General features: G+C 37.2%; 1 protein-coding gene across 4 annotated transcripts in view; it reads right to left on the bottom strand.

Moving 5' to 3' along the window:
• Window positions 1–360: 360 nt before the first annotated feature.
• The window catches only part of ABTB3 (ankyrin repeat and BTB domain containing 3), a 215843-nt gene continuing 198564 nt past the window's right edge, over window positions 361–17639 (bottom strand). For all 4 annotated transcript variants that reach the window (XM_081958355.1, XM_081958354.1, XM_081958356.1 and 1 more), the window contains 7 exons: window positions 16922–17100; window positions 12431–12536; window positions 10587–10689; window positions 9413–9494; window positions 6989–7057; window positions 6427–6540; window positions 361–1233 (listed from right to left, as the gene is read on the bottom strand). In XM_081958355.1, coding sequence (XP_081814481.1) covers window positions 1024–1233; window positions 6427–6540; window positions 6989–7057; window positions 9413–9494; window positions 10587–10689; window positions 12431–12536; window positions 16922–17100 — 863 coding nt within the window. In that variant the 3' untranslated portion in view covers window positions 361–1023. The remainder of the gene's footprint in view (window positions 1234–6426; window positions 6541–6988; window positions 7058–9412; window positions 9495–10586; window positions 10690–12430; window positions 12537–16921; window positions 17101–17639) is intronic.

Here is a 17639-nt window from a genome sequence, read left to right as displayed (position 1 = left end):
GGAACTGTGTGCATCCAGAAAATAAACCCTGAAATTATATAACTTCACAAATGGAATTGACAGTGAACTAACATTGCATTGTCATTTTTTCTTGGAAAAATTAAGCACAAGCATAACATTTCACAAGTACCATTACCATGCAAATGCATGTTGAATTTCATTGCTGTTTTAAGTCCCAAACCACAACTAGCATGCAGATTTTCCCCCTACCCCAAATATTAAATTCTTGGTAATTGCACCTCTTTGGTGTAATCAGAACATTTGGGCAAGATTATATCAGTTTTAAAGAAAGCATATGAACTGAACCATTTTCATATATATGTTTACACAGTGCATGTTTCACCAATAAAAACAAAAGAGTAACCAAACGTAACGTATTACATTCAATTTTAAATATATCTTTTGGGGAAAACAATTTAGAGCCATCCAATTTATTTAGGAACCATTAAAAAAAAACCCACCACTAACAAATTGTGAAAATACATTTTCACATTTTTAACAGTCTTATCATTTTTTTTAAAATTTTGCTAATATGCAAGTAATCCTGTCCTATATTTCTTAAATGTGTAATACAATGGACTTTGAAAGTGGGAAGTATTACAGGGCTCTTCCCAAACAAGAAAATAACAAACAGAACAGAACATTGTGTAATAAAAACCTGATGTGTTGGTTTTGTCAAAAAATTGTTCCATGGCATTCTTTTTTTTTTTCCAGGGCGTCTGCTGTTTACCAGCACTTAGTCCATCTTCTGCTGGCGTTAGCTACACAACAGCACTTCTGCATCCAGAATGTGAACAACATTCATTGGACACCAATGCACCCTTGTAGTTCCAAAAATGCCCAGGAGTCACTTGTACCACAACATCTTGCCCAAAAGAAGATTCAAGTAAGTGGCAGCACCTTTGGCCCATAACCGCAATGTAATATTCCAGTAGGAAAAGAATTATATATTTGCTCAAGATAATACAACAGCAATATTTCACGTGCAGCGTCTCTGATGAAACTTCAAACACTTCCAGAACTTTATACAATGGAGCCTTTTGAGGATGATAAATGAATCGACTGGATCCGTGTTGCCAACGTCCTCTGTAAATCTTTTAGAACATTTTGGCTGGGTGAATCTCCATTTTTGTCATACAGCAACTGTTTGAAAGCTTCGTTTTCAATTAAGACCATCATATTTTTTAGAAAGTAACCCTCACAAAAAGAAGCTAGTTCGGTGACTCCAAGAAACTGAAGATGGATAATGAAGGGTAGGAAGAGAAAAAGAAACACAAATAAATATACAAATTTATACGGCAATTGCTCACTGAAGCTAATTCTTCAGCCCACAGTGCTCTAGGCTTATACAATAGTATCCAATATCTCTTGGCAATATAAGGTAGAATTAGATGGATAATACTGTCTATGTACGACCATGGTATCCTGTTGCACCGGCTAGAGGGGCTGGGAGTCAGGGGCACCGTTTTACGGTGGTTTGGCTCCTACCTCTCTGGCCGGACGCAACGTGTGTTGGCAGGGGAGCAGAGATCGACCCGGAGCCCCCTCACATGTGGGGTGCCACAGGGGTCGGTGCTCTCGCCTCTCCTGTTCAACACATACATGAAACCGCTGGGCGAGATCATCCGTGGTTTTGGGGTGGGATATCATCTGTATGCTGATGATACTCAGCTATACATTTCCACCCCGGACCACCCCAATGAGGCCGTTGAAATGATATCCCGGTGTTTGGAGGCCGTACGGGTCTGGATGGATGGCAACCAACTAAAACTCAACCCTTCCAAGACGGAGTGGCTGTGGCTTCCGGCCTCCCGGTTCAACCAGTTGCTTCCATCTCTGGCCATCGGGGGCGTGCAACTGGCCCCCATGGAACAGGTGCGCAATTTGGGCGTCCTCCTGGATGCCCGGCTGTCCATGGATGACCATGTAACAGCCGTGGCAAGGGGGGCGTTCCATCAGGTTCGCCTGATGCGCCAATTGCGCCCCTTATTGGACCGGGATGCCCTACGCACAGTCACCCATGCGCTAGTGACGTCTCGCCTGGACTACTGCAATGCTCTCTACATGGGGCTTCCCTTGAGATGCACTCGGAGACTGCAGTTGGTCCAGAAAGCGGCCGCGCGGGTGATTATGGGGAGGACTAGATACTCCCCTGTAACACCTCTCCTGCGCGAGCTGCACTGGCTTCCTGTAGTCTACCGAGTGCGTTTCAAGGTTTTGATTATGATCTTTAAAGCGCTTCATGGCACAGGACCTAGTTACATGCAGGATCGCATCCTGCCCCATACATCCCTACGACCAATCCGCTCACACAGAGAGGGACTTCTTCGGGTGCCGTCCGCTAAACAGTGTCGGGGGGCGACACCCAGGATCAGAGCCTTCTCTGTGATGGGCCCAGCCCTGTGGAATGACCTCCCCCGTGACATCAGGATTATTTCCGATCTCCGCTCCTTCCGTGTACAGCTGAAGACCCACCTCTTTCAATTATCTGGCCTGGCTCAACCGTAAATTTTTTCTTATTCCTCCTGACAGTCCTTTTAAATTTTTTAAATTTTAAATTGTGTTATTATAATTGGGGTATTTTAATGGTGATTTTTAACTGTCTAAATGTGATGTAATTTATTACCTCCTCCGTGCATCTATGTCTTTGTATGTGTGTATGTTTATGTGTTTGTACATATGTTTTATGTTTTATATGTTTTACTGTACGCCGCCCCGAGTCCTGCCTGGAAAGGGAGCGGCTAATAAATTCAAATTTATTATTATTTATTATTTATTATGTGACAAATATCTCACTTAGAACAAACAACATGGAATTTAATTTGCCCTCCTGATACTAATTTACCAGGGGAAAAAAGCATTTTTATCTTTCCTTCTTGGTATTAAATACTTCTGAAAGGGAAAAAATTATTCTGAGGATTTAAGAAGTCCCAATACAGTAATGATAATTTGGACCAAGTTTGTGTCCAATAGATTTTGTCTGTTAAACCCAAAATCTGATAGACTAGGATTTAGTTGTATTAACAATATCTAATGTTTGTCTCTTGTTATACAGAACATTAAAGGGCTGAGTGTTCTTCCTAAAATTGAACAGAACTGAATTTAAAAAAAAAGACAATGAAAAAAATCTGGAAATGGCTTTGGACACAGCAATAAGAATTGTATTGTAGATTGACTCACAAATGTGTGGAACTAACTAATGGGAAATATGAAAAAGGATGCTTTCTGAATTATGAAGTGAAAGAAATAATGGATAAGAAAAATATGTAAGACAATGATACCTCAAAAAATGAAGCTGGATGATACTGTACTGATGGATGGAATGTACATGGAATACTTGTGGCATTACAGCAATGTGTCCTTTGGGGAATGCATGTATGCATATTATTGTATGCAAACAATGTCATGCTGTAAGCTTAGAACCAAACTATTTATGATCGTTATTAAGAAGACTATGTGATCCAGTCAGTTTGATATAGTGATTAAGGTAGCAGACTAGAAACCAGAGACGGTGAGTTCTAGTACTGCCTTAGGCACAAACCCAACTGGGTGATTTGGGCAGGTCACTTTCTCTCAGCTCTATAAAGCAGCTAAGTGCAAACCACTTCTGAAATATGGTCAAGAAAACTGCAAGGGCTAGTCCACCATCAAAGGCACCAAATAATATTAATAATGTACTGAAGCTAGTATACCAGGAAGGCTGACTGAGTACTGAAAATACCAAACTGATCTACAATAAAGACCAAATGAAGAACATAAAAGAGGCATGGGAAGACAAAGCATTACATGGCCAGTACATTAAAAAAAAGGCAGGGAAAACTGATAATAACAAGACCTAGCAATGGTTAAAAGCAGGAAAGTTGAAGAAAGAGATAGATGAGCTAATTCTGGTGGCATAAGACCAAGCCTTAAGAACAAATGCATAGAATTCCAGAATTGAGAAGATAGCAACAGTTAGCAAGTGCTACCTTTGCAAAAAAGCTGAAGTAACAATGGGCTGCCTGTTGCAGAAAGCTACTGCAAGATCACACAGACTGACGGCAAACAATGTCATGACTGAGTAGCAGCAAAAGGACGGGAAGATCTGCAAGAAATACCATTTGCCTAAAAACAAGAACTGGTGGGACTGTAAAATAGCAATAATCATAGAAAATGAAGAAGCTGAAGAGCTCCAGGACTTTAGAATTCAAACAGAGGCACCTGCCATAAAACACCTCAGACATAATTGTCAATAAGAAAGACAAAAAAGTCTTTGTTGCATCATTTGGATAGTGGACATGACAGTACCTGAAGCAAGAAGAAGAAAAAAGAAAAAAAAACTGGAGAAGATAACAAAGTACAAAAAACTGCAAACAGAATTAGAATAATTGTGGCATAGGAAAGCAAAGGTAAAAAGCAAAGGCACCCAAAGCACCATCAGTAATGATAGTCACTTTGGGTGCAATCCCAAAACAACTGGAGCACCATTTGAACATCATAGGCATTGACAAATTCACCATCAAGTACGGTAGTTGTAAAAGGCAGCTCTGCTTGGAACAGCTTACAGCCTGGGACAATACCTCTAATATCTGCCTATCCCAGGTCTTTGGAAATGATTCAATAGGTAGATAAAAATGCCAAATCCAGTCTGAACATCTGACTGACTGCGTAATAAACAACAACAAAAATGATGATGACGATGATGAAAATGATGCAATGAAAAGCACAGACCTTGTTTAACAGAGAAAATGGACAACTGCAACTTACAAATTCAGTAAATAGAGTTTTATCAAAAATCTATAATGCTTTCATTTTGCATACCTTGATAGAAACTTTACTAAAGCAGGGAAGATGGAAAAACATTAAGATGAATATTGCTAGAAAAATAATGGGTAGTATCTGGTCTATTTGGTCTAAGCAACTGAAAATATCTGTATAGAAGTATATGTTCCTGCCAAACTGTTTTATATGTAAATGAAAATAAGAGTGTCTCAGGGAAAAAAGAAAATAGCTTTAGCACTTAGACTTATACACAACTTCATAGTGCTTTACAGCCCTCTCTAAATATAAATGGGTTATTAAAGAAGACCTATGGAATTAATGAATAGCAAATTAAATCAAACTGACAAACTAGTATAAACAGTACCCTTATATGATTGATCAAAATGGGCAACTCTTTTCATTAGAAATACTGCCAAAGTATTAGTGGGTCAATGCTATCTTGTTATCTGCCCAGAATCTTATCCTTTTTATTTATTTATTTTTTATGGGAAATTTCTATTAAACACTGTCTGTAATTTTAGCACCACTGTAATTTTTCCTGCTGCTGATTGTCTCTGCATGTAAACACCTAAAGTTATGACTGGTTTATGTCTCTTCTCTTCCTTATTTTTAACTGATTTTTTAAAATATGTCACTTGTGAAATTACTTAATTTTTCAAAGAAGCAGGGACTGTTTTTTCTAGTCACATACTTGAAAACTAAAATAAGAGAGGAAATGGCCCTTTAGAATTCCTTTTATCATCTTTTGTTCCTGCTCTTTGCTGGAAGGCAAGGCATCTGTTTTATAGGTTGGGGTTAGGAGGCCACCAGGTAGAGCCATTCTCCAAGGAGGGCAGGTGGTGACAGTGATAAACTATGACAGGCTGGTAGAAGGTGGGCCACAAGGTCTTCTGCGAGATGGGCTTTGAAATTACATCCCTTCACTCTATATGTTCAACTTTGCCACTGCTATACCCAAAAAAGAATAGTGCAATGGATATGCATGTAGGTAGGCATTTTGTTTGTTCACCAATTTTAGTGGTATTTTTTTTAATGCAATCATAATTGAAAAAAGCGAGAAGCAGTTTTACCTGCATAGAATACTAATCCTAACCCTAACCCTATTCCCTGACTGCATTTCTTCAGGATTAAATGGGCTAAATTACCATATGGATTATGATATACGCAATATTAATAGCCATGTCATGTACAGGTAGAGTAGCGAAATCCTACTGCTATTCACTACAATTTCAGTACTCTTCTCCTCCCTATTTATGTAGGTCCCAGTATAGTTATGAACTGCCCATAAGAATGCCTTTGGGAAGGATGGGAAGAATTTTTACAACTGGACCTGGCTTATTGTAATGGCACAGGAAGATGCAACAAAGCAGGCAAAAATTAGGCCAGAATTGCAACAATTAGATCTTGACACCTGTCCAAGGACATGTTCTATTGGGGCTGGGGCATGGATATATGTACCAATGAAAATATGTGTGTGTGTGTGTGTTGTATTTGTGCTGATAAATAAATAAAGGGAGACTAGTATAGATCTATTTCAACCTATTTAGGTCTCATCAGCTAGCCATACCCTTACTGGGAATCGAACGAGGGCTGTATTGCATATTAGGCCGATGTAATTGCCACTAAGCCATATATATATATATATGAGCAACAATATTGGTTTACCTTGGCATGATTATAAATATCCACACAATTTTCTGTGTTGATACTCTTTGCACAGATGATCTCACAGTGACGTTGCAATGCTTCAAGTTGGAAAAATTTAGCAGCAGATAGAAGCTGAAAAATGAGAAAAGGATTATTACAGGTTGGGGGACAGTGATGATTTTTGTGGGCACCAAAAGGAATATTTCTTTTTCATCTTCTTGGTCCATCTTTGTCCATATTGTATTTCCAATAGTAGCTAATGAAACTGAAAACTATGGGTGCTGTCTTGTTCCCTTTCCCCCCCCCCCAAAGTTACCAGGTGATTGCAAAGTTTTACAGCACTTTACAAATGAAAAGAAAATCCATGGGTCAAAACAAATCTACATGTAAGGAAGATTTTTATTAATTTATTTATCACATTTATACAGACACCCATCTCATCAAAAGCAAGTCCAGGCAGTTGAATAAATTCAGGTAATTTATCATTGATGTCACCTCCAAATATTTTCATTCAGCCAAATCTAGTAATTTAGTACACTTGTAATAATAATAGCAGTTTTCAGTATAAGATGTTTCTTACCTCCATAACTTCATTGTTTTTAATGAGAAGTGACTCTGAACCTCCACAGTAGAGATACTGCATAATAAGCTGAAACAAAAAAAAACAAAAAACCCATAAATTACAAAAATACATTTGTTTCTGAAGTTCTTGAAAAATAAGGGAAAAGTGATAAATCAATGTTATTCCAAAATAATTCCAAAACAAGGGATGCTGTCACCTGGTAAATCTCTGCCAGTCATAATCCTATGAAAGGCAAGCTAAACCGGGCAACTTTTCTTTAGCACACTTCTTTCAGAATAATCAAGGAACACTTAATTATTCACACTTCTGAAAACCTCAGTATGAGAAAATTAAAAAAGAAATGTGTAATACCAGTAATTGAAGGAGCTCACTTCTGAAATAAAATGTTCATTTACAATACAATACAATAGTAGAGTTGGAAGGGACCTTGGAGGTCTTCTAGTCCAACCCCCTGCCTAGGCAGGAAACCCTATACCGTTCCAGACAAATGGCTATCCAACATCTTCTTAAAGACTTCCAGTGTTGGGGCATTCACAACTTCTGGAGGCAAGCTGTTCCACTGATTAATTGTTCTAACTGTCAGGAAGTTTCTCCTCAGTTCTAAGTTGCTTCTCTCCTTGATTAGTTTCCACCCATTGCTTCTTGTTCTGTCCTCAGGTGCCTTGGAGAATAGCTTGACTCCCTCTTCTTTGTGGCAACCCCTGAGATATTGGAACACTGCTATCATGTCTCCCCTAGTCCTTCTTTCTCTTAAGCTAGACATACCTAGTTCCTGACCTACATACCTACATTTGATGGATGTATGATTGCTAAAGGCAGTAAAACAAATTTAAAAAGCAAAATATAAAAACTAAAAACATAAATTGAAATAAACACTAGAAGTGGCATAAAACCAATCAACAATTAAAAGTCTATGAAAGAGTTGCATTTTTATATGGTCTTGAACTACTGACTGAGTGAGAGCCAAATGGAGCTTATGAGAGAAGGCACGAAAGCAACACGGAGAAAGGCAGAAGGTATCTTCAAAAGAGCCTCTCTTGGGTTTCAGATATGTTCCTGACGGGAGAGATACTCCCCAGCCCCACCCCAGATACTTAAGAAATTCCTGAAAAGCATTTATGGTGGCCAGACAAAGAGTGCAGTTTGGTGTAGTGTTTAAGCTGTTGGTGTGGAAACCAGGAGAGTGTAAGTTCTAGTCTTGCCTTAGGCATGGAACAATGGCTGGGTGATTTTGGGTTAGTCACTCTCTCTCAGCCTCAACCTCACAGGGTGGTTTTTGTGGGGGAAATAGGATGAAAAAGAAATAGAAAATAGGACGAAAAAGGGGTATAGTGCAGTGATGGGATTCAAATTTTTTTACTATCAGTTCTATGGGCGTGGCTTGGTGGGTGGGGCGTGGCTTGATGGGTGTGGCAGGGGAAGGATACTGCAAAATCTCCATTCCCACCTTACTCCAGGGGAAGGATACTGCAAAATCTCCATTCCCACCTTACTCCAGGGGAAGGTAATTGCAAAATCCCCCGATCAGCTGGGACTCGGGAGGCAGAGAATAGATAGGGGCAGGGGCAGGCAGTCAGAGGTAGTATTTACCGGTTCTTGAACTACTCAAAATTTCCACTACTGGCTCTCCAGAACTGGTCAGAACCTGCTGAATACCACCTCTGGTATTGTGCAACTTCACTGCCTTGAATTATAGGTAATCCAGACTTACAACAACAGGTAATCCTTCACTTACAACAGACCATTCAAAATTACAACGCCACTGAAAAAAGTGACTTTTGACCATTTTTCATACTTAAGACTGTTTCAGCATCCCCATTGTCACATGATTTAAAAAAAAATTCTGATGCTTGGCAACTGGTTCATATTTGTGATGGTTGCAGTGTCCTGGGGTCATGTGATCACATTTTGCAACTTTCTAATAAGCAAAGTCAACGGGGAAGCCAGATTCACTTAAGAACCATGTTACTAATTTAACAAGTGCAGTGACTCACTTCACCACTGAGGCAAGAAAGGTCATAAAATGGGGCAAAACTCACTTAACAAATGCCTCGCTTAGCAATGTAAATCTCAATTGTGGTTGTAAGACAAGGACCACCTGTATTTACAAAATAATTAAGGTCTAATAAAAGTCAAACAAACAAATAAAACCATTGTTCTAACTGACCTCGGAATTCAAACTTTGCTAATAATTCCACTTTTTAAACCTCATTACCATTCCTACATAAATGTTACAATATTTAATTCTATGGCCAGGCCACATAAAAGTAGATCAATGTCATTCATATGCAGTTTGATTCCAATGAATAGTAAAGCTGAAATGCTGCTATTAGAAAACAGTGATTAGAGTCCATATTTCAGGAATTTTCTCTGGTTCTACTTATTAGTTATACAGAGATTTCTTGAGACATTCCACCTTACCTGGAAAATGGGATACTTCACATAGCTGATCTCAATGAAAGTGCTATCAGAGGGAGATTTGCTGGACAACAAGGCTTTAAACCTACAGAGAAACATCCAAATACATTTGCTATTTCAAAACAATTTGTAATGTGTAAATTTGTAAAAAAATAATAATACACCAACCATGAAGGAAAGGGGAAAAAAAAGATTTGGGGTAAAAAAACTAGCCTTTGCATTAGCAAAAAGTTCACACATAAGGACAATACTTATCCATTGAAGACTCATATATTCAACTTTTTTTTAATACAGAAAATATATGCTCCAGGATCTGTCAGGAGCAGCCAAAACTACGAACTGCTTAAGTTCAGAATGCCAGATCACAAGTTGTACTAGCCAGCCTTGTTCAAATAATCAATTTTTGTGCTGAGTAAAAATTCTGGGAGCTTATTTTGAAGGCAGAAGGCTTGGGAAGGCCAAATTAGATATTAAAGTAGTATCTAATTTCTTCACTTCCATCACCCTTTTTAAGGAGAACTGAAGTATTTCAGAGAAGGATAGGGTAATAGCAATTATCAATAGGTTCTTGAAGTCATCTCAAGTGCTTTCTTTCAGCAACAGCCAACCCACCACTCCTGCTTCAGAGAAGAAAAGGCCTTGGCAAAGAGAAAAATTTATGTTTGGCTCCCAATACCTTATATTCAGTTGTGGAAATGACAGGAATTGCTGGAGCGCTGTCCAGAAAAGGCTACCTTTATTCCGCTCCAAAGCTAGTAGAAAAACTAGTGTCTAATCATACATACCACAATGACTCTAGATTCACAATGGCAAGCAAATTTCTCTAACTTTAATCTGCAGATGTATTGTAATATTGACCCTTAGTGTAAGACTTTAGCATTAGAGCAGAAATGTATTTTGGCTGATGAACATAGTTTTCCTAAAAAGACTACCAAACTCTTGATTGATCTCTATCGTTTCTCCTTATGTTTTGATGTGCCTTTCTGAATTCTATCACACTTTTCAACTAGTCACATTTATTGCAGTGAGATATGCAGTAATCGGTGGCAATTTCTTCAGCCAATGAAGAAATATAATCTTAATTGCAAATTCCTCTTGGGTAACCTATAAATCTGCCTGCCTTTTGTGATCCAAAATACTAAAATTAAGTTTATGCCATATTCATATGTATAAATACCTAGGAGATGCAGTAAATAGTAATACTCTGTGAGCATAAAATGGCCTTCCTTCCACAAGGAATGTAACATCTGACATCTCTTTGTTGTTGAGGAAATGAGGATCTGAAATGACAAAAGACAACAGATCAAATTTTAAAAGAAACCACCTCCCAAACAAAAAAGCAAACAAAAACAAAAACAAAACAAGAGGAAAATACTTTAAGTGGAATAAATTAAAACATCAATATATTTGATCTTCATTGTAAAAGATCGTAATTTAATATGAATAGACCTTTGAAGTTATTTTGACGAACATAGAACGGGACAGTGGTGGGATTCAAATTTTTTTACTACTGGTTCTGAGGGTGTGGCTTGGTGGGCGTGGCATGGCTTTGTGGGTGTGGCAGGGAAAGGATACTATAAAATCTCCATTCCCACCCTACTCCAGGGGAAGGATACTGCCAAGCATCCTATTTTTTTTTATAATAACATTTTTATTGGTTTTTAAAAAAAGATTTCAGGGAAAAAAGGTTATAGGGTATAAAACATTTTGACAGCTACATCGTGCGGGGAGGAGAAGCCCCCCCAGGTCTTGCAACTTACAAACAATGATAGAAAAATATCAACATTTACCTAAGTATTAGCAGTTTCAAATTTGACACAAAATCATCAGTTTGTTTCAATCATTTGTTTTGTATCACTTCCATAAAAATACATTGTAGCAACAATTGCAATAGTATTCCAAATCACTTTTGTGATCTCAGTCTTCTAGCTGTTGCATCCGCTCTCCCATCCACCGGCTGAGCCTCAGCCCCTCCCTCCCTTGTTTCTTGTGTGACATCCCCCATTTCACCTAAAAGAGCACTATGTTTTTTAGCGAAAGCCTCTGCTTCAGCTGGTGTGTGAATTCTAATTCTGCTGCCCTCCCAAAAAATCAGCATGCCTTCTGGAAAAAGCCATCTGAACCAGACCCCATTATTATATAATTTTTTTGCTAAGAAGGAATATTTCCTTCTATTATCTCTTACTTTTTTGGGGATCTGTTTAAGAATGGTTATCTGTTTATCTTTATATTTTAGTGGTCCTCCCCTGCCAAGCATCCAAATTTTGATCACATAACCATGGGCATGCTGCAACAGTCATAATTGTGAAACAGCCATAAGTCACTTTTTTCAGTGCTGTTGTGAATGGCCAATCAATGACTACCTATACATTGCAGAAATTTGAACTAATGCAGATGAAATTTCCAAGCTGCACCTATACAAACATACAAATATTTTGCTTGTTACTTATTAAAATACTCTAAAGGAGAAGGTGGCTAGTAAACACTGATACAACTGCCAGTAATATCACTGTTGTGAATGCAAGTTCTTCTAAACAGAGTGAATAATGTGTTTTAGTTTGATCTCTGGGAGAAAAATGGTCATAAATTCATTATTAAAGTCTGCACACCCATATTCCAAACTGGAAAATTGGTAAAATAAATGACTGGCATTTGATTGGAAAATAGAAAGGAAAAATAGTAACGTTGAGCTTTCCAACGGGTTTTAATGAATGGTATATATTGTTTGCTTTCATCTGCTGACTGTATTTTTGTTTTGTATTTGAATTTAGGGTGGTCATACACTTTTTGCATTTATTTATATTCTTTATTTTTATAATTATTTTTAATGGTTGTGAGCCACCTAGGGTCACAAATGTGAGATGGGCAGCTACACAAGTTGAATAAATAAATAAATAACTTTGACCCTGATTAGGATATTCTATGATCTCTTCTGATTTTGGATTACATGAAAAGTCTACCAAGACTAAATGTCTACATATCTTTTAAACTGAAACCAAAGATCTCATGCAGCATACTTACCTAAACGAGATGTCTGTTTGCGCTTGATTTCAGTAAGCTTGGGAATAGGATAAGGTCCATAGCAATGAGTGAAAATGACAGCCAGCTGTTGACTAATCACTTCATTCTGAAACAAAAGAAAATGCAGTAAAATAAAGTTCCTTCACTCAAAGGTTTTATGGCTTCGAGGATCTAAAATGTGAGCAGATATTGTCTTACTTTCCTTGAGCAGTTCCTCTACTGCAGGGGTGTCCAAACTTGAGAACTTTAAGACTTGTGGACTTCAATTCCCAGAATTCCCCAGCCAGCATGGCTGGCTGGGGAATTCTGGGAGTTGAAGTCCACAAGTCTTAAAGTTCTCAAGTTTGGACACCCCTGCTCTACTGCATTAGAAGCTGATAAATCAACATTGTGGAGATATCCTATATCAGTGGTTCTCGACATCTTCTTTACAACAGACCCCCTTTAAATACCTTTTGTGGCCACAGACCACGGCCACAGACCACCAAGGCTTCAAACTTAAATCAAGCCTTCGTAGGCCCTCTGTGATGATATTGCTCCCCCCCCCCCGAGGTGGACCACAAGTGAGGACCACCACTACAGGTAATTATGGCTCTCATCAGACAGAATGATACTCTGATAAAACCACATAATGCAAACCTGTTTTTATTCCTTTCAGCTGAAAATTAAGAGGAAAATTAAGTCAACTTCACAGCTCAATAAAACTGTAAATGTATATGTTTATTTTCTGGCAACTCTAGTAAAAATAGGATTAAAAACATATATCCATGCATCAGGCACTGGAGGCTGGCTGCCAAGGAGAGACACAAAAGTGCTATGCCATACTTCAAATTGCTAGGAAAAACAGTGCTGTGAAGCATTTGAGAACATGCATGTATCACATGTGATTCCTTAAAACAGGTGCATCTTTTCCCAGGACTCTGTGTCTCTCCTCCACTGCTGCAGCACAACCCCAGGAAAATATGCATTTGGTTAAGAAATTGGTACCACTTCATCTGGTAGCCTATTTCATTAGTTCACTGGGTCCTACAGTTAAGAGGTTTTCCTTGATAATATAGTGAAGCTATTCCTCATAGGTTTTAACCCATTGGTACTGATGTTTTCTTCTAGGGCGCTCCTCTGAAATTGATCCAATCCCCCCCTCTCTCTGTGTGTGCCTGTCTTGGTCTCTCTGTGTGTGTCTCTCTGTCTCTGTCTCCCTTTCCTCCTCCCTCCCTCCCCACTCTCTCTCTTCCTAGTAGAGGAAGGAGCAAAGGTTGTAGCAAGATGGATGAAAAAACACTCTATTGCTGAATAGTTCATTGAAGTTATGAACTTGAAAACTTCTGGTCTATAAATGAGGCATTCTTACTGCAAGAACTAGAATCCAAATGCAAAACTCAATCCAAATAATAAAAGTATAGTTTTCACCCTACTTTTGTCCTAACTAACAATAAAGACAGCCATTGTCATCCAAAGCAAATTGCTTTTCAGTTCTTTTAGCTTTGGTGACCATGAATTGATGAAGCTAGAGTAGAACAAAAGTCTGGAAAAAATGTTCTATTTCTGTTAAAACTAAACTATTTTTTTTCAAAAATGGCAGAAAGACAGATGATAAACTAAAGAAGTATGAGCCATCTAATATTAAAATGAATGGATGATAGGATGATGATGATGATGATATCAGTAGAACCTTTTTAAATATTGTTCAGATGAACATGCTTTCAGTCTTTGAGCAATTGCTGAATTTTTATAAGAAAATTGCATTATGTACTTGAATGAGATTTGTATTTTTTTCTTCCTGTCTCTGAAAAATCCATTCATATGTGAATAAAAACTAACTGGGAAAGAGAGATTACTAATTAAAAGATCACTATGATTCTAGGAGTTTGTCATAAGTCACACAGATAGGATTATCATCTTCTTCTAGCCACACCCAGAGGATTATGAAGGTGGCTTTGAAGAAAGATCTCAACAGCTTTTACAAATATATAACTTTAGATCCAGAAGTGAGGAGGGATTAAGCCAGAAATTCAAGTTTGCCCTATCTTGACTCTCATCGGTATAAGAGGAAGAAAAAGAATCTCTGTCAGGCGTTCAAGATTCTGTTATTATGCCATATAATTAATAAAGTAGATTTCCAGAAGACGTTATTGAGTCTGTTCTGCCTCAAAGGACTGACCTCATATGGTATTGTTAGCACAAAAAGGAGCACTGACCCAAATTGATCAAACTGTCTTTGGGGAAAATCTCCAGTATCAGTGTTTCATGATTAAATAATACTTTGAAAGATTGCTATCAGAAGATTTGAAATTCAATACTTCATTAATACTAGTCAACATATGTAAGTAGTGAATCTAAGATGTTGAAGTGAACAGCCAAAGGCAATGTCAACTTTGAGGAAAAATAGGTTTTTATTTTGACAAAACTAAAGTATAGCTCTTCCAAAGAGAATACCATTAATCAAATGAGACACATAAAATGTCTTTCAGTGGTTACTGGAAATAATGCCAAGACTTGATTTTTAAAAGTTTTTTTAAAAATTTGTGCCTCAAAAACTTAGGTCCAGGAAAATATTTATAGGTGTCAGATCAAAAGAGGGCACACAAGATACAGAATCAATACTTCTTAGTTCTTCAGGAAATTTCAGCAAATATTTCCTTTCCGTAAAAGCAACAACAACCAGAAGGGGTCTTTGTAAACCCATTGATGAAATATGTTTTAGAAGGAATTGTTTGTAAGGATTTAAATGCAAATTCATCAAATCCAAGGTTAGTTTCTAGACAACGCCATGCTAATCAATCATTTTATATGACACTGGTTAATTATGAGTATATTGGCATGCCACACTAGTGTACCTGATATTTGTCTCTCATATGGAGAATGCAAGATGCACATTTATGAAGATTGTGGATCCTGGCTTTTCTGAACTGTTTAGATACAGAAGTACTGACATTGATGACAAGTAATATATAGATTACAATAGTCACTAGACCATAAAAAAATCTATCTGGTTGAGAGAGAAAGGAGACATGAATAATCTAGTTAAAAGTTGATTTAATTTCAAATAATAACAGGTCTGCATTAGGCTACTTCCCAAAATATATGAGATATTTCCTTGTCTATTGAAACAGTATTTGTCTATTAACAACCAAAATCTTTTATTCCTCTGAATAATGCATGTCTAATTATCATAGTGTTTTATATTGCAAATGGCATTTTTAAAATCAAAATTATACTACGAAACTAAATATGCACTTTAATTATTATTATTTGCCTTTTAAGAAATTAAACCACAGTGATATAGACTGCTATATCTTCCAGATCTGATCTAGTGCTCTAGTCTGGAAGTTAAAACTTTTTAAAATAATTACAATTTTTACATATTATTGAGAATTTGATTTTCTTCAATCAAATTATTAATATTAATTGCTTTTACTATACACAGTTCATTTAAAGGCATGTTTGTTCACACCCACTAAATGTCATGCATGTTAGATTAATTTTCAGAGGTTTGGCATATGGAAGAAAGCCACGAATGATTAAATGTTAGCTTCTGGTGTTGTGTGAATCGATCCAATAGTTGCTTGTACAGTAATCCATGGTTATCCAAACAGGATAGCATCCAATGTGAAGCCATTAATGGAGTAGTGCTTCCATGATCCCCCTAACTTTTCTTCTTGTACAATATTCTTCATTATTCATTTTTTGTGATATCACAAATTGCTTTCCATTACATCCAAACTGGCAACCAATTGCGTTTGCTTTCCCTCTACACTAATATTGCAGATCACAGAGTGAAACTAATTTGCAATTTCAGTTTGAAGGTGTATTACACAAATAAGTGTTACTAACAAAATAAGTGTTACTTAAGAAGGGAGAGAAGGAGGAGTTAATGGAATGCCATTATGTGGTTTTGCTTTAAATTGGAATATTTCATATAAATGGATGTAAAAACAATTACAGTCGAATGAAGGCTGAGGTATGATGAAAGCAATGTATATAAATACTGCATAATTGATTTAAAAATATGTGATTCAATATGAATTATAGGTGATGACTGTGGAAGGGACGCACGGAGGTTTTTGTAACCAACCGTCACACTTTCTACAATTTGTAATGGAAGATGGTTTTGTGGGGGGTTTTTTTTGTCTGTTTGTGTTCATTTAAAAAATAAAAAAAACTTTAAATAAAAAAAGAAGGGAGAGAACGGGAGAGGATAGCAAGACAAGGCAGTGTAGTCTGAAACACAAAAGCATGAATATTTCTTTTGAATACATTGTCTAATCTGCTTCTGATTAAAATACTTATTTTCACTGGATTGTAGATTGTAGATGGTTTGCTGCTATAAAGACTGCTTTACCTCAAATATTTTGGTGAAAGCTTTACTGTTACACATAATCCTTTCTTTGCATTTGTAATGCTTCTGTTTTGCCTTATAAGCAGAAAAGCCCATTACAAATAGTTGTTATTATCTGAGCTGCAAAATGACAAGTCTGTAGTGTCACCTACCTTACTTGCTTTCAAGATTTCAATCATCAAAGGCAATCCTTGTGTGATGAGTTCTTCAGTATATTCTTCCTCCTGGATAGATTTAAATTCTTTCAACAAGCACTGGATGAGGGGCCTTCTATGTTGTTGAAAAGCAATTCGCAAAGATTCTAACCATGTATGGAGAGTCCATGGAACACCTATTTAAAACAAAAAGTATCCCAAAAATGTCTACTGAGAAAAAAAATCAGAAACAATATTATAACATGAAGGCTTTTGACTTATGAGTATGATTCTACATATAATATTTCATTTCCTAAGAGTCATTATCAGGTCTAATAGCATTGTACATTGGTTATTAGTCAATAACCAATAAGTTATTTTCATGTGCTTTTCCTTTTGGATACAATTACCATCCCATCTGCCTTTGTTAAGCAAGCAGCCTGTGAAAAGAACAATGAGTAGTAGTAACAATGGCTTCATGGTAGACACTGAAATCCAAAAGCAGAGCCAAATGGCTAGACAGAGCAATAGTGGTGAGAAGATGGTTTGGAGAGAGTGAATATCCAGCTGAAGCACCTTGCTTTAAAGACTAGAATTGAAAGCTGGAACCATCATGACCAATATTTTCTCAGTGTGTGTGTGCGCGTGTGTGTGTGTACACACATACATATATATTTTTATAAATCTTGGGGTGTGTGTATGTGGAGTGCTGGCTTTGTTTCAGTAAGTGGAATGA

The sequence above is a fragment of the Natrix helvetica genome (assembly GCF_964273705.1).
Source record: "Natrix helvetica genome assembly, chromosome: 6".
In the NCBI taxonomy this organism is placed as follows: domain Eukaryota; kingdom Metazoa; phylum Chordata; class Lepidosauria; order Squamata; family Natricidae; genus Natrix; species Natrix helvetica.
Note: the sequence above shows the minus strand (reverse complement) of the source record. Positions and strands in the feature narration are given on the sequence as shown.